The sequence below is a fragment of the Chelonia mydas genome, chromosome 11, assembly GCF_015237465.2.
Source record: "Chelonia mydas isolate rCheMyd1 chromosome 11, rCheMyd1.pri.v2, whole genome shotgun sequence".
NCBI classification, from domain to species: domain Eukaryota; kingdom Metazoa; phylum Chordata; order Testudines; family Cheloniidae; genus Chelonia; species Chelonia mydas.
The window spans coordinates 13,427,416-13,450,225 of record NC_051251.2 but is presented as its reverse complement, the minus strand read 5'-3'; the positions used below and the strand labels follow the sequence as shown (position 1 = coordinate 13,450,225).

General features: G+C 47.8%; 1 protein-coding gene across 2 annotated transcripts in view; it reads left to right on the top strand.

The window, feature by feature from the left end:
- LOC102931446 (protein mono-ADP-ribosyltransferase PARP14) overlaps positions 1-15,339 on the top strand; it is a 34,475-nt gene extending 19,136 nt beyond the window's left edge. For both annotated transcript variants that reach the window (XM_027819468.3, XM_037912769.2), the window contains exons 12-17: positions 1,468-1,635; positions 4,432-4,641; positions 4,734-5,342; positions 7,633-7,778; positions 10,326-10,500; positions 13,714-15,339. In XM_027819468.3, the coding sequence (XP_027675269.2) occupies positions 1,468-1,635; positions 4,432-4,641; positions 4,734-5,342; positions 7,633-7,778; positions 10,326-10,500; positions 13,714-14,003 (1,598 nt within the window). In that variant the 3' untranslated portion in view covers positions 14,004-15,339. The remainder of the gene's footprint in view (positions 1-1,467; positions 1,636-4,431; positions 4,642-4,733; positions 5,343-7,632; positions 7,779-10,325; positions 10,501-13,713) is intronic.
- Positions 15,340-22,810: the final 7,471 nt, after the last annotated feature.

Sequence of the window (22,810 nt, the reverse complement as noted above, 5' to 3'; positions counted from 1 at the left end):
AAGCACATTACATTAAATAAAATTGTGCTGGCTTTTTTGATTTTTGAAAACCCTGCTCTCACGGCACTCACATTATTTTTGCAAAAGGAAGATAATTTGGAAGAGAGGCTATTTGATCCTAATGAGTACATGGGAAGTAGTGCAACCATAGGCTCCTATTTTATGAAGGTACTTTAGCACATGCTTAACTTTCAGAATTTGAAGAGGCCCATTGGCTTCAGAGTCACTTTAAGCTCATGATTTAAACTCGCCTGATTAAAGTTAGGCACATGCTTGATGTACCTTCTTGAATTGAGGCAATAGCCATTTTGGGACTGATCCCGCTCCAGGATAAGACAATGGGAGCTTTGCCACGGACTTCAGTGGGTGCAGCATCAGGCTCTTAGATTATCAGTATCTCTCCTTTTGTATTCAAAAGTGCACAGTTGTAGTTAATTGAAATGATGTAACCCAATAGGTACTGTCTGTGAGCTCTTTTACAGTCTTTGGATTCTGCCAAACCAGTGCCGAAATTAAACCATTGCCAGCTGTGGCTGGCACCCATTAGTGCAAGAAAAACCCGTAGTGCGCATCCTGAATCACAAAATGAAATAGCGCCCCCATGATTCTGGCAGTTCAGTTCCAATATTGCACCTTTTGCTTCAAAATTTTTCACTTTTGGCAAATCTGTGGATTCTCCCCCTTTATTAGCCTGATCCTTGCCCTCAACTCCCAAGCCAATGGGAGTTGAATATGTCCTGCACTTAGCAGGATGAGCGCATAATCTCACAATCAGTTTCTTGCCTTTCTGCATAGTAGTGCTATTTGTACCGTTGCGCTCATGAGTCCATCAGTTTTTTGCCGTATAAGCCCTTTTTGATGTGTTTATAACTCATTTTAAATGACCTAGCACTTTTAAAGGATTTTATTACATGGGCTCTTGCAAGGAAGCTAAGGCACAAGTGATTTTGAGGAGTTTCTCATGCAGAGGTATTGTGCACATTCCATCGATACACATTTTAGGAAACGTTGATAATACGAATAAAATTATTTAAATTTCATATACATTAAAAGGTCGGTTGTGTTAAATTGTAAACTATTATTTGATGAGCACCCAGATTTCAGTCATAAGTAAAACAGGAAATTCGGAGCACATACGAAGTTCACCCCCAATTTAAGATATCAGCGTAAAGAAATTTTAAAAGCAGAATGTTAGCAGCGAAAACGTTAATCAGATGAAGCTGGTGGAATGTCAAGACCCTGTATGGGTAAAACATTCAAGATGGATTTGCTTTCCACTTTCCTGTTTGCAAATACCAGGCACGTTTCTATCCAGAAGCTATATTCTCATCTGGTGTAGATCAGCATGGCTCCATTAAAGACATTGGAACTGCTCCATTGTGCACCACTTGAGGCTCTTGTCCTTTGTTATTATAAAGTGTTGATCTCTTTATTTTGTGTGTCATATTTTTTTCTTCTATCTTCTAGCCTTGCAGCCTCACAGTGGCTTTATAACCACACAAGGTGGAAAGCTGATGTGTGGTAAAATTATTCACCTCGTTCATCAGAAAGATGTTAAAGCTCTGGTCTCTAAAGTGCTCCAGGAGTGTGAACTGAGGAAGTACACATCTGTCGCCTTCCCAGCAATTGGAACAGGTTTGTTTTTTCTTAGTAGATTTTGAAAGGAAAAGCAAAATCAAGATCACTGTAGTAAGTTTACACACAAACTCATACCAGCAGTGTAATGTTAAAATTACAGATTTGTACAGCAAGTATCCATATGGTATTAGCTTCTAAAGGCCTGACACTACTCTTACTGATTTCAGCAGAAGCATGTTCTGGTCCGAAAGTAGCCTAACTACTTGGTTCAGTTGGCTTGCTATAGACAAAGTGCGTATCACAACATTGGCAGGTAACTGTATGGCTGAGGGTTTTCATTCAATGGAGAGATATTGAAAAAGCATGCAGTAATGTACAGTCACCTGGCTAAGGGAGGTGCCACTTAATGATACCAGAGCTGAGTGAATAGCTGACTTTTTCAGGGGCAGAACTTTAAATTCTGAAAAAAAATTCAGTTTGGTTCTAATCAAAACTGATATTTTTTTTTCTTGCCAAAATAAAAATTAAAAAAAAATTTTTTTTTGATTTGCATCAAATAAAACATTTAGTTTAGCCCCAAACGATTTTTTTGGTTATTTCATTTTGTGGTGTTCTTCTCCTGTTTTTTTCAGTTAGCTATATCTTGAAATATCACACCGTTTAGAAAGGAAAAGTCAAAATGTTTTGTTTCTAAATGGCTGAAACAATCTGTTTCAACTTCTTTGGGGGAAAAAACCCACAAAAATTGGTCACCAAATTCGCAAGTAGTTTCAGAGCCCTGAAAAATGAAAATTTTTGTCTAAATTATACATTGACACTAATGCAGGGGTGAAAGTAAGTTAGAGGACTTACCGGTACGCTGGAGTCCTGAACAGGGGGCAGCCGGAAGAGGCAGGGCCTTAAATCTCTGTTAAATTTGTTAAATCTCTGTTAATCTTCATCTGATTAATCAAGATTTAAAGGGCCTCTGGCTCCCAGCCACCACTACCGCAGCTGGAGCCCTGGGCCATTTAAATCACCCCCAAGCTACCAGCTACAGAGGTGGCTGGGAACCCCGGGGCTCAGGGGCGATTTAAAGGGCCCAGGGCTCCAGCTGCTGCTACCGCAGCAGAGCCCCGAGCCCTTTAAATCACAGAGGAGCCCTGGGGGCTCCTGGCTGCCACCACTACCCCAGGGCTCTGGGCTCTGGCAGAGCTTTAAAGGGCATGGGGCTCCGCTGTGATAGCGGCTGCTGGAGCCCCGAGCCCTTTAAATCCCCGCCTGAGCCCTGCTGCCCAACCCCTGGAGTAGCGGCGGCCGGGCTCTGTTGGGGATTTAAAGGGCCCCAGGGCTCCAGCCGCTGCTACCACCCCGGCCGTTTAAATCCCCTCGAGCCTCGCCGCCACTACCCCAGGGCTTTAAATTGCTGTCTGGGAAAGCCAGTCCCGGTACAGCGCACCGGCTTACTTTCACTTCTGCACTAATGTGACATTATCTAGGAAAAACATGTTGCACTACAATATTTCTGCTTTGCAAACTATTTCTCCAAGACTGTAGACACGTTTTAGTCAACCTTTCAGATATATATTTACATGATAACTTCAAATGTCAGTGAACACTCTGGTGTCATTTTAAAAAAAACCTGTAACATTTACTTAAATGAGTAATTCTGTTGTCTTCAGCAGAACTGTTAGCATGAGCAGGATTATCTGTGTAAGAGTGGCAGGATTGGGCCACATGTTAGTAAAAAAGCGAGACATTCAGAACTGTTAGGGTAGCCTCTAAGACCACTTCCACACGGCTCCCCAAGAACTCAGTTCTTGTCACTCAGGTTCCTTTATCTGGCATACAGCAAAGCTATACTGAGTTGTTCATACTCAAACGTAGCGGGTAGGTACAGGATATACCACACATCCAAAGTAATGCAGAAACCCCCTTCTGTTATGTACATTTATACATTACGTTGCATTTACTTTACATTGCATCACATGGTTTTTGGATTGGCTTGGACACTTAGTAGGAACCAATCCCTGTACAGTGTTCACAGTCCATGCACGACTTACTCTTTACCTCATCTTAAGTTTCGGGCTTATCTTGTCTATTGTTCTCTCATCCAGTTAAAAGCTGTTAGTATTGTTTTAGAAATGTGTTAAATCCATTTGTCAGTGAAATTATACTTTATGAAAATGGCAGACTAATAGCTCTTGCTTCAGTTATGGCATCAAAAGATCCGCACTTTAGCAGGGATGTTGGTAATATGGATCTTTTTGGGGAGAAAGACAGAGAATGACATATTCATAGTCTGCTGCCTGTCAGCTAATGATTGCAACCAGAAAAACATTGGAGCCAGGTTTCTCTTTAAGAGCTTACAAAGTAACTTTCTTTTCACAATATATTATTTCCTCAAACTGTGTTTCATATCTGGTTATTCTGACCTCATTATAAGAATGAGACTGTATTGCCTTTAAAAGGATGTTTCAGTAAATCATCGTAGTCATATTTATCTGTTGTAATTATGAAGAATGAAGTCCTGTGTTTAGCCACAGAACAAGTACAGCACAGATATAGCAGCCGTGCAATATACCTCAATTTTGACTTGGAGGGATTACCTTTAATTATTATTATTATTATTATTTTATTATATTACTTTACTGTGTTAAGTGTCAACAGTGTGCTTGGCCCTATACAGAAAGAGTGTCTACCCTGACGGCTTGCAGTTTAGAAAATAGACATTTTTTGATCTTTTTGCTCGGACTGTTCACAACGTCTTCAGATAGTACAAGTAGGGAGCAGAGAGGCTCTTTGATATAGAGAGCATCTCAGTTCACATACTGTTCACCAGCAAATATGTATTTTTTTATTTATTTGTTACAGGTCAGGCAGGGCGGAATCCAGCTGAGGTAGCTGAAGAAATGATGGATGCTATAGTTGAGTTTGCAAGTACAAAAGCAGTCCAGCATGTGAAAAAAATTAAAATAGTCATCTTCCAGCCACAGATGCAAAATGTATTTTATGCAAGTATGCAGAAAAGAGAAGGAGATACAATTTCACCAACATCAGAATCATGGCTTTCTAAGTTAACTTGTGAGTAGTGAGTGTTTTTTAAATGGGTACATAAAATTAAATATTTTCTAAAATAAAAGTTACGTAATTACAGACCTTATACTTCATTGCAGCACTTTTAATGGGCAAAAAACGTCCTCCTGGAAAGAAACGTGGATTCGTGCTGGAGAAGAAAATTGAGTTAGCCACATTTCAGATTTGTGGTGAAAGCCAAAAAAATATGGAAGCCACTGAATCTTGGATAAAAAGTCTGATTTTAAAAGAACAGTATGACAACATTATTTCAGATGAATTAATTGACAGTTTTGGTGAAGCAGAAGCTAAGAAACTAAGTGAACTCCAGAAAAGCCTACATATTACCATTCATGTGGAAACCAAGGAAACTCCTCCTTTCGTTAGAGTTTCGGGTATAACTAGAGATGTCTATGAAGCTTCCATGAAAATTCAAAACATGATCAAAAGAACTAAAGATAACCAAGAAGAACAATCAAAGGCAAAACTTGTCAGCAATTTAGTACAGTGGAAGTATTCCATAAACAAGGTGCATTTCACAGACTTTGACCCTCTGATAAATATGCACTTAGAGGATGCTAAAGTAGCTAAAAAAACTCAAATTAATATCAAACTCCTCAGGAAGGACTACAAGGTAGACATACAAAATCTATGTGCTACAGATGAACAAGGAACAGTTATAATCATTCAGCGTGAGCCAAAGGATGAAGGTAAATTAAAGCTTTGTTGAGCTGTTCGTCATAGCTTTATTATTAATTATTATTATTTTGTTATTGCATGAAGGGTCTGACAAAGTACACACACTTTCATTCATATTTAAAATTCTAAATAATGCTAGTCTATTTTCTTAGAAACTATTAATGATTCTGAACATATATTTAAACATATTGAGCTTGAGTCTCTTCTCACTTACACTAGTGTAAAACTAGTGTAACAACATAGACTTCAGTAAAGTTACCTCTTATACCAGTGTGAAGGGGTAAAAAGAATTCAGATTTGAAGAGGACATAGGACATCTCCCAATAGGATATACCAAAAAGGCTTTCTCAGTCATCCAACAGCAATGCTTCTAGTCTAGATGAAGACTTATGCCCAGAAGTAAACCTATCTCTTGCCATAAATTTTCAGTTGCTAGGCATTACCTACCACTGTCAGTGATTCCACTTAGCAATTTTAGTTTGAAATGTAACAGCAGCTGTGTCAGAAAGCCAGCACATAATTTTAAACTGAGTTTCATAGAATCATAGGACTGGAAGGGACCTCGAGAGGTCATCTAGTTCAGTCCCCTGCACTCATGTCAGGACTAAGTATTATCTAGACCATCCCTGACAGGTGTTTGTCTAACCTGCTCTTAAATCTCCAGTGATGGAGATTCCACAACCTCCCCAGACAATTTATTCCAGTGCTTAACCACTCTGACAGAAAGTTTTTTCCAATATCCTACCTAGACCGCCCTTGCTGCAATTTAAGCCCATTGCTTCTTGTCCTATCCTCAGAGGTTAAGAAGAACAATTTTTCTCCCTCCTCTTTGTAACAACCTTTTATGTACTTGAAAACTGTTATCGTGTCCCCTCTTGTCTGGACTAAACAAATCCAATTGTTTCAATCTTTCCTCATAGGTAAGGCCCTACCAAAATCAGGGTCGATTTTTGTCTATTTCATGGTCATAGGATTTTAAAAATAATAAATTTCACGGTTTCAGATACTAAATTTGTGGGGTCCCAACCCAAAAGGGAGTCATGGGGGGGAGTTGCAAAGCTATTGTACGGGGGTCGCGGTATTGCCACCCTTACTTCTGTGCTGTTTCTGGTGGCGGCGATGCCTTTAGAGCTGGGCAGCTGGAGAGCAGCAACCGCTGGCCAGATGCCCAGCTCTGAAGCCAATACTACTGCTAGCGGGGCACCGTGGTGGGCGGGGGTTTCCCGTGGTCACCCTCCCACACACACACAGCCAGCCCAAGGCCCGTTTAACCCCAGAATGCTGGGGCGCTGGGCCTGTAGCCAGCGAGGGGCAGGGCTGGGGGAGCCCTGGCCAAGGACTCCTTCAGTATGCCAGACTCCAGCTGCTGGTCCTGGCTGGGCTGCTGAGGGACAGGACTTCCTCTTCCCCTGCAGGGGCCTCTCCCAGGGCCGGGTCAGACCCAGCTCCAGGAATCTTCCCCGACTGCAGGAAGCTCTGCAGCTGTCGGCCGGGAGCCCAGCTCTGAAGGCAGCAGCACTGCCAGCAGCAGTGCAAAAATAAGGGTGTCATGGTATGGCGCTGCTGCTGGCTGAGGCGCTGCCTTCAGAGCTGGGTGGCCAGCCAGCAGCCACTGCTCTCCACCTGCCCAGAATACATTAAATTGTAAATGTGTCTCTGTTCTTTTCCATATTTCATGGTGGATTATGTTTTCCAAACCCTTTTACAGTAGTGCCAGTAGAAGCGTATTCAGACCCCGACACAGCAAAAGTACATGTTTATGTACTGGATCAGGACCTCCATAAACAAATCTCTCTTACTGGCAGAAGAGTGAATTAGCTGTAACCATATTCTTTCTCAGCTTAATCACTTGGCTAATAAATCATTTGATTTACCAATATAATTTTATAAGCCAGAAGCAAATACCATTCCATATAAAAAAGATAAATGTTCCAGTCTTGCCACTCTTTACTCACATGAATTGTCCTTAGTCATGCGAGTTGTCCCATTTACCATAGTTTGTACCCTGAGGCCCAAAATGTTGAGTGGTCCAGAAGTAATGAGTAAAATTTCCCAACATTTCTAAACTTTACTTTAGTTAATTGTTTTTGTTTGGTAAGTGAGAGCTCAGATTGGTAGCAAAACAGAAAATCTAATCTGTGCTACAGAAGCCATGGTGTATTCATGGCAAAGAATAGGCTTGCCAAAGAATCTGTGGAAGAAAAGAATCGATAATAGGTGCTCTTTTCAGTTTTTAATAAGGCACAAGCCCGTATAAGCAGAGTCAGTTCTTGCTGTATTAACAAAATGTTTACTTTGCAGGTAAACAGTTAGTAGCGTTCCCTAAAGAGTGGTGTGATATGAAACAAGAACGTGTCAAAGTGGTTATGATAAATACAGCACAGCAAGACTATCAAGATGTTCAGAAGAAGTTTCTAAAAACCTGCTCCACATTCAAAATAGAGAAGGTGAAGTAACATGAGAGTGAAGTTTTTTGTTTGTTTTTTTAAACAAAAACTTTCATCTTTTATTTTTTATTAAGTATTTATTTGTAGTCACCCCTTCCAGTTCTGTATTTTTCCAACACTACACACTGAGGTCATTGATAAAATCCAAAACTTCATTGCAAATCTAAGGAAATTTTCCGTTCTAATATCATATGATAGTGGCTGTCAATGCTTAGATCAGTGGTCCCCAAACAGTGGGGCCCCTAGGGGGCATGGAGGAACATTTGGGGAGGTGTGGTGAGGCCTGGGCCAGCCTCACAGGGAGGGAGCATCACCCAGCCCTGCTCTGCCCCGGCTCTGACCCCAGCCTTGGTTTGCAGCTCCCGGCCCTGCTCCCAGCTACAGCTGTGGATCTGGACCCTGCCATGGCTCCACTCCTGGCCCTGGGTTCCGACCCGGGCCACAGTCCCAGCCCCAGCCATGGCTTCACTCCTGGTAGCGGCCCCAGCCCCCAGTCCCAACTGGGCTCTGCTCCTAGTCACGACCCCGGCTGCCAACTGTGGCTCCGGCCCCGACTCCGCTCCTGGCCATGGCCCCAGCTGCAGCTCCACCGCTGGCTCCACTCCTGGCCACGGCCTTGGCTCCCAGCTATGGCTCCTGCTCCAGCCCCAGCCCTGGCTCCTCTCCCAGCCATGGCTCCCAACACCGGCCCCCGACACCGGCACCAGCTCCTGACACCAGCACTGGCTCCCAACCACGATTTCAGTTCCAGCCCCACTCCCAGCCCCCAACCGTGGCTCCATGGGGGGCGTGGACAGAGTCCATTATGGTTATGGGGAGGCACGACAGAAAAAGTTTGTGGACCACTATCCTAGGGTGATTGGGCATTCAAGCAGTCTGTGTTCAGTATCCCCAAATTATGAGATATTGAAGGTAATTTATTTATGAAATATAGGCTTACACACATACATAGTCGAAAATCAACTGAAAATCTGTCTGCTGTGAATGTTACAGTAAACCATCTCTAAGAAACAATCAGATTAATCTCCACCAAGTAAATGATTGACTCTTGAAGTCCTTACTTATGCAAACCTCTCATTAGGCCAAATCCTGCTTGTTCGTCTACAGTGCATTTTTATTGCTGAAAGGAATCAGGATTAAGGAATCTTGTGCAGGAGATCTGCACATATCTCTGCATTGTGCGACTCTGTCCTGTAGGAAGCGAAGCTCCCAACAGCCCATTGTACATGGTGGGAGGCAGGCAAGGGGAACGTTGGGTCCAGGAGAATGGCACCTACTCTGCACAGATCCTTCTGCAGGTGGAGAGCTGGTTGGCCACACACACTTCTGCAGCCCTGAGGCTACAGTAGCAGTCATAGAGCAATTCCTTTAATCCGTAGAGATTAATCCACAGTTTGGGGACAGATTCCTTCCCTGTGAGTCCTATAGAGAGATCCCCTTCAAGCTATGTGCTGGTTCCAGGATACAGGCCACTGACTTCAGTAAGTTTTGCCTGAATGTAAATTGTAAAACACTTTACAAAGGTGTCAGCATCAAGGACAAAGCGGAATTAGTTAACATCAAAAGGGAATATAATTAGGAGAAATCAGATGAAATTAAGAATGAGTAAGTATTCTGAATATTCCAGGATACTTGCCAATGGTGAGATCCTCTATCCTTGAGGAATAATGTTCTGAGAGAATAGAGGAATGCCATAGCACTTGGCACATTTAAAAAAATATATGGAGCAAAATGCTAATTAGCATACAGTGGGAACAATTGCGCAATGGCATGACCTAAGCAAGCTTCTCCAGCTCTAGATTCTATTAATGTTAATTTGCCAGTTGGAAGCTTTTATACCAGTGCTCTTTGAACCAGCTCCAACAGGAACATTTCCTATTGACTTCAGTGGGAGTTGGATCAGGGCTTTGATGCCGATATACCAGGTTGCTCCCTGGAACCATTTCCTTACAAATAGATTGCTTTCGTGAGTAGGCCAGCAAAATTTGCTCCCTGGAAGTGTATTCTTAAATGGCAGTTTTCAGCGGGCTAAGTTATACAATTGAGGACATAATTTTAACCCCCAAGTTGGGATCTAGAAAAGAAGCTTGTTCTTGTAAAAGCATAATGGTAGCTCTACAATTCTCCCCTTTAATGGGAGAATTATCAGCAAAGAGTTCAGATGTTCAGGGTGCATCTTACTCAAAAGCCCCTTTTGCTGCTGGCGATACCACGATAGCAGAATACAACAGCATACCTCTAAAAACTTCATCATTTTGCTGAGAACATGCCAGTGTTTGCTCCACATACTTGGCACATGAGGCAAAGCTCAAGTGATTAAAAGAAAATAGTCAAACTAAAGACTTTTTCTAGGTTATCATATTCTGGTTATTTATTGGTTCACATTCTGTAATGTTTGGATTTCCAGCGTCCCAACTCTAAATAGACACCACAGGGGCAGAGTGATCTGAAAACCAATTAATTTATATTTGTTATTTTTTTAATGCTTTGCTGTCATCCTAGATATTGGGCATTATCAACAATGTGTTTTATTTTCTAACTTTGCAGATTGAAAGGATACAGAATCCTTACCTGTGGCAGACCTACCAAATCAAAAAACAGTCCCTGGACAAAAAGAATAGCAACACAAATAATGAGAATCTCCTATTCCATGGAACACCTAGTTCCTCACTGAGCACAATTAATTACAATGGGTTTAATCGTGGTTTTGCTGGAAAGAATGGTAAATTGTTATTCAAAGCAAGTTAATTTCCTAACCAAGGAATGGATGAGTGAGACATGGTGTGTGATAATGGTGTCATATGCACAGTGCATGGTGAGGAATGAGGTCAGAGAAAGAGACAAAGAATTAGTAAATATGGGGAATAATTCTGTATGGAGGGAAGGAAGTATTAGATGACCTAGTAGACTCTTCTGTGTGTGCCTTGAGCATATCCTAAAGGGATGTTAGGAATCATTAAAAAAGGGATAGAGAATAAGACTGAGAATATCTTATTGCCCTTATATAAATCCATGGTATGCCCACGTCTTGAATACTGTGTACAGATGTGGTCCCCTCATCTCAAAAAAGATATACTGGCATTAGAAAAGGTTCAGAAAAGGGCAACTAACATGATTAGGGGTTTGGAACGGGTCCCATATGAGGAGAGATTAAAGAGGCTAGGACTTTTCAGCTTGGAAAAGAGGAGACTAAGGGGGGATATGATAGAGGTATATAAAATCATGAGTGGTGTGAAGAAAGTGAATAAGGAAAAGTTATTTACTTGTTCCCATAAGAACTAGGGGCCACCAAATGAAATTAATGGGCAGCAGGTTTAAAACAAATACAAGGAAGTTCTTCACACAGCGCACAGTCAACCTGTGGAACTCCTTGCCTGAGGAGGTTGTGAAGGCTAGGACTATAACAGGGTTTAAAAGAGAACTGGTTAAATTCATGGAGGTTAAGTCCATTAATGGCTATTAGCCAGGATGGGTAAGGAATGGTGTCCCTAGCCTCTGTTTGTCAGAGGGTGGAGATGGATGGCAGGCGAGAGATCACTTGATCATTATTTGTTAGGATCACTCCCTCTGGGGCACCTGGCTTTGGCCACTGTCACAAGACAGGATACTGGGCTGGATGGACCTTTGGTCTGACCCAGTATGGCCGTTCTTATGTTCTTATATGAGAATTGTTCATATGTCACCATCCGTCCAGGCTCTGAAGTGCGCTATTGTATTCAGTAGTTATTGAAATGTCTAGCTAATGAGTTCCGATATACCTGTGCAGATATCATAATTACACAGCTGTTTATTCTTATCAGACAGACAGATCATTCCTTAAGCCAAAGGGTTTTCTTATGTTTTGGAGGGTTTATAAGTCTAGCCAGATAACATGCTTTCATTATTGGTTAATTTGAAGGCTTTTGTTTTAAGTTTATTTGTACTGTTTATTGGAGGGGTGGGCAAACTTTTTGGTCCGAGGGCCACATCTGGGTATTGAAATTGTATAGCGGGCCATGAATGCTCACAAAATTGGGGGTTAGGGTGCGGGAAGGAGTGAGGGCTCTGGGGTGGGGCCAGAAATGAGGAGTTCAGGGTGTGGGAGGTGGCTCCGGACTGGGGCCGGAGGTTGTGGTGCAGGGGGGGACTGAGGGCTCCAGCTGGGAGTGTGGGCTCTGGGGTGGGGCTGGGGATGAGGGGTTGGAGGTGCGGGAGGGTGCTCTGGGCTGGGACCGAGGGGCTCAGAGGGCAGGAGGGGGATCAGGGCTAGGGCAGGGGGTTGGGGTGCAGGAGAGGGTCAGGGGTGCAGGCTCCGGGCGGTGCTTACCTCAAGCAGCTCCTGGAAGCAGCGGCATGTCCCCCCCCACTCTGGCTCCTATGTGGAGGTGCGGCCAGGCAGCTCTACATGCTGCCCCATCCGCAGGCACCGCCTCTGCAGCTCCCATTGGCCACGGTTCCCGGCCAATGGGAGCTGTGGGGGCGGTGCTGGGGGGGGGGCAGCATCGGAGCCCCCTGGCTGCCCCTCTGTATAGTAGCCAGAGGGGGGACATGCCTCTGCTTCCAGGAGCCACGTGGAGCCACAGCATACGTGGAGCAGGGTAAGCCCTGGACCTCACTCCCTGGCGGGAGTGTGAAGGGCCGGATGTGGCCCCCGGGCCGTAGTTTGCCCACGCCTGGTTTATTGTCTAAAAATCGAAAAATTGTGAATAAGATCTGAGGAGTTTATCAATGTCAAGTGGTTAATCCCTTGGCCCGTGCACAATATCAGCTGCAGACGAGCAGAGAGATCATCGTACTTCGCAAATCTAAAATCATTTAAAACTTTGGTGGCCTTTGTGAAAGTTGATTATATTATGAAATGTATTACCTACCTCACAAAAACTGTTAATCAGAACAGTCACTGCCTGGCTTCCTTTGTTCATGCTCAGCTGAGATATTACAAAGTGAATGGACATAGAGATACAACTAATTATCTTTTCTGCCTAGAAAATGGTGCCGCCTTATCAGATATGAGACAAATTGGCTGAACAGTGTGGGGAAAGCTTCCGCTGCTGCTTGTGCTGTATCTGTTCTTGGGGATAATTAGATGACACCACTCAATCGGGCACTTTTCACAGGAGTTAAATTTAATATATACATTCTTCCTCTTTAACTAGCGTCATGGACAACTCTGTTACATATAAATCTGAGATGTTCTGCACTGATCATACAGTTGTCTTTGGGTGCTACAAACCAAAACATTGTATTTGGCGCAGAGACTATCTGAGGCCCTGATTCTGCAAAGACTTGCACCTGTACTTAGCTTTAAGCATTGAACTCAGTCAGATTACTCAGAATACGTACTTTGCAGGAGCAAGGATAGTATTCTACATGACACAATGAACAGATGTGATGCACAGCAAAGAGCAGATGGGGCAAAGAAGGATTAAGTCTTTAGCAATAGGATTCAATTCCCTGCATATATTTTTGACTGTTTGCATTAGAAGCTTTCTCCCACTTTCAGAAAAGAGAAACAGGTCCCAGATGAAGACCCATGATTCCTCTGCCTCTGTGAAGTATAATTAGAATATTATAATTACAATTATATAATCTTATAATTAAAAAATTCTAAATGTTTGCCATGTGGGATAGTGACTAGATAGATAGGATAGACAGAAAACTACACAATGACAAATAGAGGGAGAAAGTTTAATCTCTTTCACCATAAGAAAAGGCAAAGTAAGTCCGCATGATTAGCTCAGTGATAAAGTGTCATCTCAGTAAACTTATGATTGATATTTTGGTACAAGGGCCTATTCCAAGTGAGGCTGGAACGATGCTGTCAGACTCTTAATTTTAATTTCAAATGATCCTTTTTCACTGATAGAAGAGAAGGTTGCGCGTTTTAGGGGTTACATAAGAATGAAAGTCTTGTTGTTCTTCAAAAGTTTTCAAAACTTTGTCTTTCTGATGACAGGTGCAGTAATTGGAAATGGAACCTATTTTGCTGTTGATGCCAGTTATTCTGCTCAGGATGGATACTCTAGACCTGATGGGAGTGGCAGAAAATACATGTACCTTGCTCGAGTTCTCACTGGAGAATATTGCACTGGAAAAGCAGGATTAATCACTCCACCAGCAAAAAACTTGGCAGATCCTACTGACCTATATGATAGTGTGACTGATAACATGGTTCGTCCATCAATGTTTGTCATATTTAATGACATTCAAGCTTATCCAGAATACCTTATTACTTTTAGAAGATAAGATTTATTTTTTAAAAACAGTGGAAGAGATTTTTTGGTGCCTTTATTTTGTGAATAACATCGCAAGGATAATTTTGCTACCAGAAATTCGAAGAATGAGAAAAGTACTGACTTTTATAGCTTTTTATATTTTGGTTTATTGACTCAAATGACCATTTATATAGCCAATTGCCTAAATATATATAAATAATATTAAGAAAAGAGACAAGGTTAAGTAGATTTTAACATGCACCCTAACAGTGCTCATAATTTTGGTGTCGATGAGGGTTGTGAGCAATGTTCCCTCTAATTTTTGACAGGCCACGTGCGCAAAAAATTTCTTCTGTGCAAATTGTTGTGCTTCTGTGCAAATTTCTGTACACGCGGTGTTTAGGATCTGTGTGCGTGTGCACACACACACAGCTTAGAGGGAACAGTGGTTGTGAGAATAGCACATTCAGGCTAGGCAGATAGGGCTCTTAGCAGGAAGGGCTGTTGGATGCAATTTTTTGTTACCCACAACCTAAAGTAAACTGAATGTAGCAGGCTGGTGCATCAGTAAGGATGCTGTTCCCAGAACACATCATAAGGCACTGAATAGCTGAAAGAGGGTGTCTTTCAAACCGTCAGACGTGTATGCCACAAGCGGGGGGGCCCCTTGATCTCAATTTTTTCCAAGTATACATATTAATCACTCTCAGCAAATTACTGCTCCTGGTTAGCTTAGGGTTCAAGGAAAACCCAAAAACATAGCCACTAAGATATAAGTTACATTCAGTAAATCGCCTTTGCCCCATCCTATTCATCTCCTACATACTAGGGCTCATGTCTATATGGGTATTCTGCACATTTCTCTGTATTATCCAGATGCCTTTCTTCCCAGGTGCCTAGCTGACTGCTGGTGCTTTTGCACTTCATTCAGCATCCTGCAGAATCAATATGTTCAAGTACAAAATCAATCCTTCTGGAATATTCAAGATAATCATCATATTGAGAAAGCTGGCATTCTTTCTGCACAGCCTTGAGGCATAATAAGCCCTTTTTCTGTAGAATTATAACCTTGTATAGATGGTAACCTCTGGGCATGGGTTAAATTCTGAATTCTAGAAAACAGTTGAAAAACCATCTATTGATAAGCTTCATAAAGCCAGTTTTAAAATATTTGTACTTCTGAAAATTAGGTACATTCATAACAACAGTGATATTAACTTCTTATGCTGCCACTCATACCACAGGGTCATATTTCTGGTGTCTTCAATAAAGCTGTTAATTATTCTGAATAGTGAATGGTGTATTATAGGGTCATTAGTTATACAGCTACCAGAGACACAATCAATTAAAATGAACTTTTGTCTGAACATTTTTGTCTGCTATGATACAAGTGATACGTAGGCTCACTATTACTGAAAGGGTTTAGAGAAAAATTAGTCTCTTTATTCAGTTTGTACATTTTGTGTATTTGACAGCACTATGTGTATAGGCCCTAATTCAGCATTTCACTTAGTACAAGCTTAAAGGTTTTGCTGAACAGAGATTGACTGATGCGATCGGCCATCGACTGTTTAATTTTTGAAGAGATTTGGACAGTTTAAACTACAGGCTCTCTTCTTTGCCACTTGGTGTTCCCTTCTGCTCTGTTGCAGAAACTCTCCATCAAAGTGAATAATGCTTCCCAGCGACTGTGGTAAATGTTTCCATGGCAGTACACTGGAGATTTTATGATGCCCTATTTATTGGCTCTTTGAGAAACAGTTAAAATACCGCATTGCGCCTTAAGATTGCTAGAGAACGACTGCACATACACCAGAGATTTACTCTAGTGATGAGTTAATTGCAGCAGAGCCACAAGAACAACCCCACCCCACAGCGGTAAAAAGGAGCAACATGAGGGGACCATCTGGTTCAGAGTCTCCCTCTTTTCTAACACAGTAAAATATTTATTATTTATAGAGCAATGTGTATCTGGCACTTTTCCAAAAGGGAAAGGACCCATAGTGGCTGCCCTCCAGATTGCTATGGGGGAATCCCAGTCTCTGGATCCCAGGTGTTTTACGCTTCCCTGGGTCTCAACAGGCTGCAGCACCGTTTCCTCCCTTGGCCTCTCAGACAGATTTCTTGTGCACAAACCCTCAGGCTGCTTCCCCTTCACGGAAGTGGAAGCAGGGGTGCTGGAACGGGGACACAGGGCTCCGGGTTGGGGGGCCATGGCTCCCCACAGCTGCCCAGGAGGCTCTTACCACGGCTGAGCTGCTGCTCCAAGGCCCCGTCCACTGGCCAGAACCAGGCTGGGGTAAGAGTTGCACAAGCAGCTGTGGGGAGCCGTGGACTCCCCACCTGCCCTGGGCAAGTGTCCGGGGGTCAGGGACAGAGGCCGGAGGCTGCTCTTGGGGGTTCCCCCACCCCCAGCAGGTGGAGGGGCCCTAGGGTTGCCAACTTTCTGATTTCAGAAAACCTAACACCCTTGTCCCAGCCACTGCCCTGTCTTCCCCGAGGCCTGCCCCGTCCCTTCTCTGAGGCACCGCCCCGCTCACTCCATCCTCCCTTGCTCACTCGCTCATTTTCAACAGGCTGGGGCAGGGGGTTGGGATGTGGGAGGGGGTGGAGGTGGGGCCAGGGGTGAGGGTTTGGAGTGTGGCTGAGGGCTGGGGAAGGGAGTTTGGGTGTGGGAGGGGGGGTGAGGGCTCTGGCTGCAGGTTCTGGGCTGGGGCCAGGGATGAGGGGTATGGGGTGCAGGAGGGGGCTCTGAGCTGAGGGGTTGGGCTGAGGGGTTTGGAGTGTGGGAGGAGGCTCTGGGCTGGGGCAGAAGGTTGGAGTGCTGGGGGGCGGGTGAGGGCTCCGGGGTGGGGCTACAAATAACGGGTTCAGGGTACAGGAGGGGTCTCAGGGCTGGGGTAGGGGGTGCAGGTTCCAGGCGGCACTTACCTCAGGCTGCTCCCGGAAGTGGCCAGCATCTCCCTCCTGCTCCTAGGCGGACGTGCAGCAAGGCAACCCCATGCACTGGCCCAGCCTGCAGGCACTGCCCCCACAGCTCCCATTGGCTGCAGTTCCCAGCCAAAGGGAGCTGCGAAGCTGGCGCTTGGGGCAGGGGCAGCATGCAGAGCCTCCCTGGCTGCCCCTGTGCCTAGCGGCCACAGGGACATGGCGGTCACTTCTGTGAGCCACGCAGAGGCAGGGAGCCTATCTTAGTCCCGCTGCACCCCGACCAGACTTTTAATGGCCTGGTCAGCTGCACTGACTGGAGCCGCCAGGGTCTCTTTTCAACCAGGTGTTCCAGCTGAAAACTGGACACCTGGCAACCCTAAGGGGCCCAGGCTCCCCACCCGGCTCTGGCTTCCAGCTTAGCTGGGGGCAGGGTCTTGGGGGAAGAGGTGGGGCAGGGGTGGAGCCAATGAGGGGGCAGGGGCCCCACTCCCTGACTTTTGGGACGGCTTCCCCCCCCCCCGGCCATGATGACCAGAAACAATCAGTTCAATTCACTACGAATACTAATTTCTTTGCTTAATAAATCAGTCGGCTTTAAATGAAAACTATGTTTTGATAAACTTTTTTCTTATGTATCCAATCCAGCATATTTAAGGTATTTATTTAATTTACAGAAATAAAACGCTGTTTTTGCGCATTTGAGTTGAATTTCCACCCAAATAGAAGTTGGCACAAAGCCTTAAGTAAAAAAATTAATCATTATCTAGTAAATAAGAATTGCATCATTCACCATTTTCTAACTGTTAAGTGCTGAAGAATGTCGTTGCTGCTGCATCTTTGTTACTGTTCTTGGAGCTCCGATGTCAGCTGCGTTAGACTAGCAGACGGTGCAGCATGTTAATTCTGCAGACATCGATGTTACTCATAAGAAAGATCACAGGCTTGGTTCAGTGGTGAAGGTGCTCAGCCAGGTTTACTGTCGATGAAGCCCAGTTCCTAGTGCCCCACAGGCGCTACGCGTACACTAACACATGTACGCCTGTGAGAATGGACCAGCTCAGTCAGCCGTGGGAGTCTCTGCTGTCTCCTAGGCTGGACAAAAGTGCTCCTCCTATGACTTCCCCTTTTATACATTAGTAGAAACAAATTGCATATTACACTTCTGACATGGTTAGCTACCACCCTTATCCTTGTATCTGCTAGTTTGAACAGAAAATCCTCTTCCATTATCCTGTTGTCCCATCTTTATCTTACTTGGGGCCAGTGTGTGCCTGTTCCTTTGCCTAGAAATGTGTTTATGCAGTTACTTGAGACCTCTAGATGTTCCTGTACCGTCCTCGCAAGTGAGGAATGTGCTTACTTGGTGTTAGCTAATAACTAGTATGTTGTTATTTTGCATAGGCCAAGCCTATTCTGGTTCACAGCCTTTGGTTCACACTATTAGTTATGCCTAGGCCTGCAGCAAGGCCTACACTAGAACTGGAATACATGTAAGTTAAGCTAAAAAATGGCTTTAATAAATTTTTATAGATGTAATGAATCCTCCTGGTTAACAAATTTAGTGTAAAGGCTCTATTTAGTTGCAAATCAACATGTTTTAATGCTTAACAAACAAAGAGAATCAATCTTTCTTTCGGAAAATAACCAAAATATGATTAAAATTCATTATTTAAATCAAGGTGTCCTGCCTGCTGATTTAAATAATGATTTAAACAGTTGATTTAAATCTATTCACCCTGCATGTTTACCTTTCCTCTGCCTGCTGCACTAGTAAAGCTCCTTCTTAGTTCACTTAGGTAAAAGCCTGTGCTTCTGAAGCATAGGTCGAGAGTTAATTGATGACCATGCCGTGCTATACAAAGCAAGTGTCAAAATAACGGATGGTCACAGTTGTGCAGGAGATAACTATACCAGACAATGCACAAAAGGCCTGATTTCCACCACCTCACAGACCACAGAACTGCTGGTGGAGATGCCCAGCTCGCTTACCACGGGCCTTGCCAACCACCCTGTTGGCCAACCCAATCCCTAGCAGCCTTTCCCACTTTCCTCGTTCCCCAGCATTGCTCCAAAGAGGTCAGCCCAGCCCACTGCATCTCTGCCTGGACCACACACCTCAGCCCAGCACTGCCTAACAGACCCCATCTCTGCCTGGGCTACCAAGTCCAGCACAGCCTGCCCTAGTCCAGCCCAGCCCAGCCTACCCGATCTCAGCCTAGACTACCCAATCTCAACCCAGCCCAGCACTGCCTACCCTAATCCAGCCCAGCCCATCTCAGCCACGACTAGGGTTACCAACTCTTACGGATTTTGCCGGGTGTCTCCCAGAATGGGTCTTGATCTCCCAGAGGCTACTGAAACCAATCCGGGAGATTTTAGGCCCCTAAAAGTCCGGTGGGTGGTGCACCTCAGCCCAGTCCAGCCCAGGCTACCTACCCAGGTTCCGTGGCAGCTGGCACATCCCTCTAGCTCCTAGGCACAGGGGCGGCCAGGGGGTCTCCGTGTGTTGTCCCCACCATGAGTGCCCACTCCAGAGCTCCCATTGGCTGGGAACCACGGCCAGTGGGAGCTGCGGGGGTGGTGCATGCAGGCAGGGGCAGCATGCAGAGCTGCCTGGCCGCCCCGAGCCTAGGAGCTGGACATGCCGCTCACTTCCCCGAGCCGCCTGAGGTAAGCACCGCCCAGACGTAGCCCAACCCCCCTCCCAGAGCCCGCACCCCAACTGCCCTCCTGCATCCCAATCCCCTACCCCAGCCTGAGCCCCTTCCTGCACCCAAACTCCCTCCTGGAGTCCACATCCCCTTCTGCACCCCAACCCTCTGCCCCAGCCCTGATCCCCCCTCCCATACCCAAACTCCTTTCTGGAGTCCGCACCCCCATCTGCACCCCAACCCTCTGCCCCAGTCCTGAGCCCCTCCCACATCCAAACTCCCTCCCAGAGCATGCACCCCAAGACCTTTCCCACACCCCAACCCCCTGCCCCAAGCTCAGCCAGGAGCCCCCTCCCACACTCTGAACCCCTCAGCCCCAGCCCAGAGCCCGCACCCCAATCAGCAGTCAGCACCACCATGTTGCGCGATGGACACTTGATTACTGGACTTAGTGATGGACATTGGCGGGGAGCAGAAGGGGGCTCTGGGCTGAGGCAGAGGGTTGGGGTGTGGGAGGGGGTACGGGCTGTGAGCTGGGGGTGTGGATTTCGCGGTTGGGCAGAAATGAGGGGTTCAGGGTGCATGAGGCGGTTCTGGGATGGAGCAGGGGGCTGTGGGAGTGTGAGGGCTCTGCTGGGAGTGCAAGGTCTGGGGTTCAGCTGGGGATGAGGGGTTGGGGATAGAGGAGGGTGCTCCGGGCTGGGACCAAGGGGTTCAGAGGTTGGGAGAAGGATCAGGGCTGGGGCAGGGGGTTGGAGCATGGGAAGGGGTTCAGAGGTGCACGCTCTGGGCAGTGCTTACCTCAAGCAGTTCCCAGAAGCTGCCACATGTCCCGCTTCCGGCTCTTACACAGAGGCATGGCCAGGCGGCTCTGCCCCACCTGCAGGTGCCGCCCCCAAGCTCCCATTGGCCATGGTTCCTGGCTAATGGGCTGGGAGCCACAGAGTCAGCACTCGGGGAGGGGAGATGGAGGCAGTGTGCCTGCAGAGTCGCCTGGCTGCACCTCCACCAGCAACAGCAGGGGCGGGGAGCAGCCTGAAGTGAGCGCACCCACCGACCTCAACATTTTTTTTTTACCACAGACTCGTTGCCAACCTCTGACCCCAACCTCCTGCCCCAGCCTGGTGAGAGTGAGTGAGAGTCGGGGAGAGCCAAGGATGGAGAGAGGGGGTGAAGTGAGGCCCCCACCCGTTGGTGAAGGGGCAGGGCCAAAGCGTTTGGGATTGTGCAATTAGACATTTCACAACCCTAGCCCGGACTACCCACCTCACCTGAGCCGAGCCGAGCCGAGCCCGGACTACCCACCTCACCTGAGCCGAGCCGAGCCGAGCCGAGCCCGGACTACCCACCTCACCTGAGCCGAGCCGAGCCGAGCCCGGACTACCCACCTCACCTGAGCCGAGCCGAGCCCGGACTACCCACCTCACCTGAGCCGAGCCCAGCCCAGCCCAGCCCGGACTACCCACCTCACCTGAGCCGAGCCGAGCCGAGCCCAGCCCAGCCCAGCCCGGACTACCCACCTCACCTGAGCCGAGCCGAGCCCAGCCCAGCCCGGACTACCCACCTCACCTGAGCCGAGCCGAGCCCAGCCCAGCCCGGACTACCCACCTCACCTGAGCCGAGCCGAGCCGAGCCCAGCCCAGCCCGGACTACCCACCTCACCTGAGCCGAGCCGAGCCCAGCCCAGCCCGGACTACCCACCTCACCTGAGCCGAGCCGAGCCGAGCCCAGCCCAGCCCGGACTACCCACCTCACCTGAGCCGAGCCCAGCCCAGCCCAGCCCAGCCCGGACTACCCACCCCACCTGAGCCGAGCCGAGCCCAGCCCAGCCCAGCCCGGACTACCCACCCCACCTGAGCCCAGCCCAGCCCGGACTACCCACCCCACCTGAGCCCAGCCCAGCCCGGACTACCCACCCCACCTGAGCCCAGCCCAGCCCGGACTACCCACCCCACCTGAGCCCAGCCCAGCCCGGACTACCCACCCCACCTGAGCCCAGCCCAGCCCGGACTACCCACCCCACCTGAGCCCAGCCCAGCCCGGACTACCCACCCCACCTGAGCCCAGCCCAGCCCGGACTACCCACCCCACCTGAGCCCAGCCCAGCCCGGACTACCCACCCCACCTGAGCCCAGCCCAGCCCGGACTACCCACCCCACCTGAGCCCAGCCCAGCCCGGACTACCCACCCCACCTGAGCCCAGCCCAGCCCGGACTACCCACCCCACCTGAGCCCAGCCCTGCCCAGCCCAGCCCGGACTACCCACCCCACCTGAGCCCTGCCCAGCCCAGCCCGGACTACCCACCCCACCTGAGCCGAGCCCAGCCCAGCCCGGACTACCCACCCCACCTGAGCCGAGCCCAGCCCAGCCCGGACTACCCACCCCACCTGAGCCGAGCCCAGCCCAGCCCGGACTACCCACCCCACCTGAGCCGAGCCCAGCCCAGCCCGGACTACCCACCCCACCTGAGCCGAGCCCAGCCCAGCCCGGACTACCCACCCCACCTGAGCCGAGCCCAGCCCAGCCCGGACTACCCACCCCACCTGAGCCGAGCCCAGCCCAGCCCGGACTACCCACCCCACCTGAGCCGAGCCCAGCCCAGCCCGGACTACCCACCTCACCTTTGCCGAGCCCAGCCCAGCCCGGACTACCCACCCCACCTGAGCCCAGCCCAGCCCAGCCCAGCCCGGACTACCCACCTCACCTGAGCCGAGCCCAGCCCAGCCTGGACTACCCACCTCACCTGAGCCGAGCCCAGCCCAGCCTGGACTACTCACCTCACCTGAGCCGAGCCCAGCCCAGCCTGGACTACTCACCTCACCTGAGCCGAGCACAGCCCAGCCTGGACTACCCACCCCACCTGAGCCGAGCACAGCCCAGCCTGGACTACCCACCCCACCTGAGCCGAGCCCAGCCCAGCCTGGACTACCCACCCCACCTGAGCCGAGCCCAGCCCAGCCTGGACTACCCACCCCACCCGAGCCGAGCCGAGCCCAGCCCAGCCTGGACTACCCACCTCACCTGAACCCAGCCCAGCCTGGACTACCCACCTCACCTGAACCCAGCCCAGCCCGGACTACCCACCTCACCCGAGCCGAGCCGAGCCGAGCCCAGCCCAGCCTGGACTACCCACCTCACCTGAACCCAGCCCAGCCCAGCCCGGACTACTCACCTCACCTGAGCCGAGCCCAGCCCCCAAGAGCAGCGATTTGCTCCTGCTTCTAGCCCGCCCCTTGGGTGTCACCCCTAGGAGCC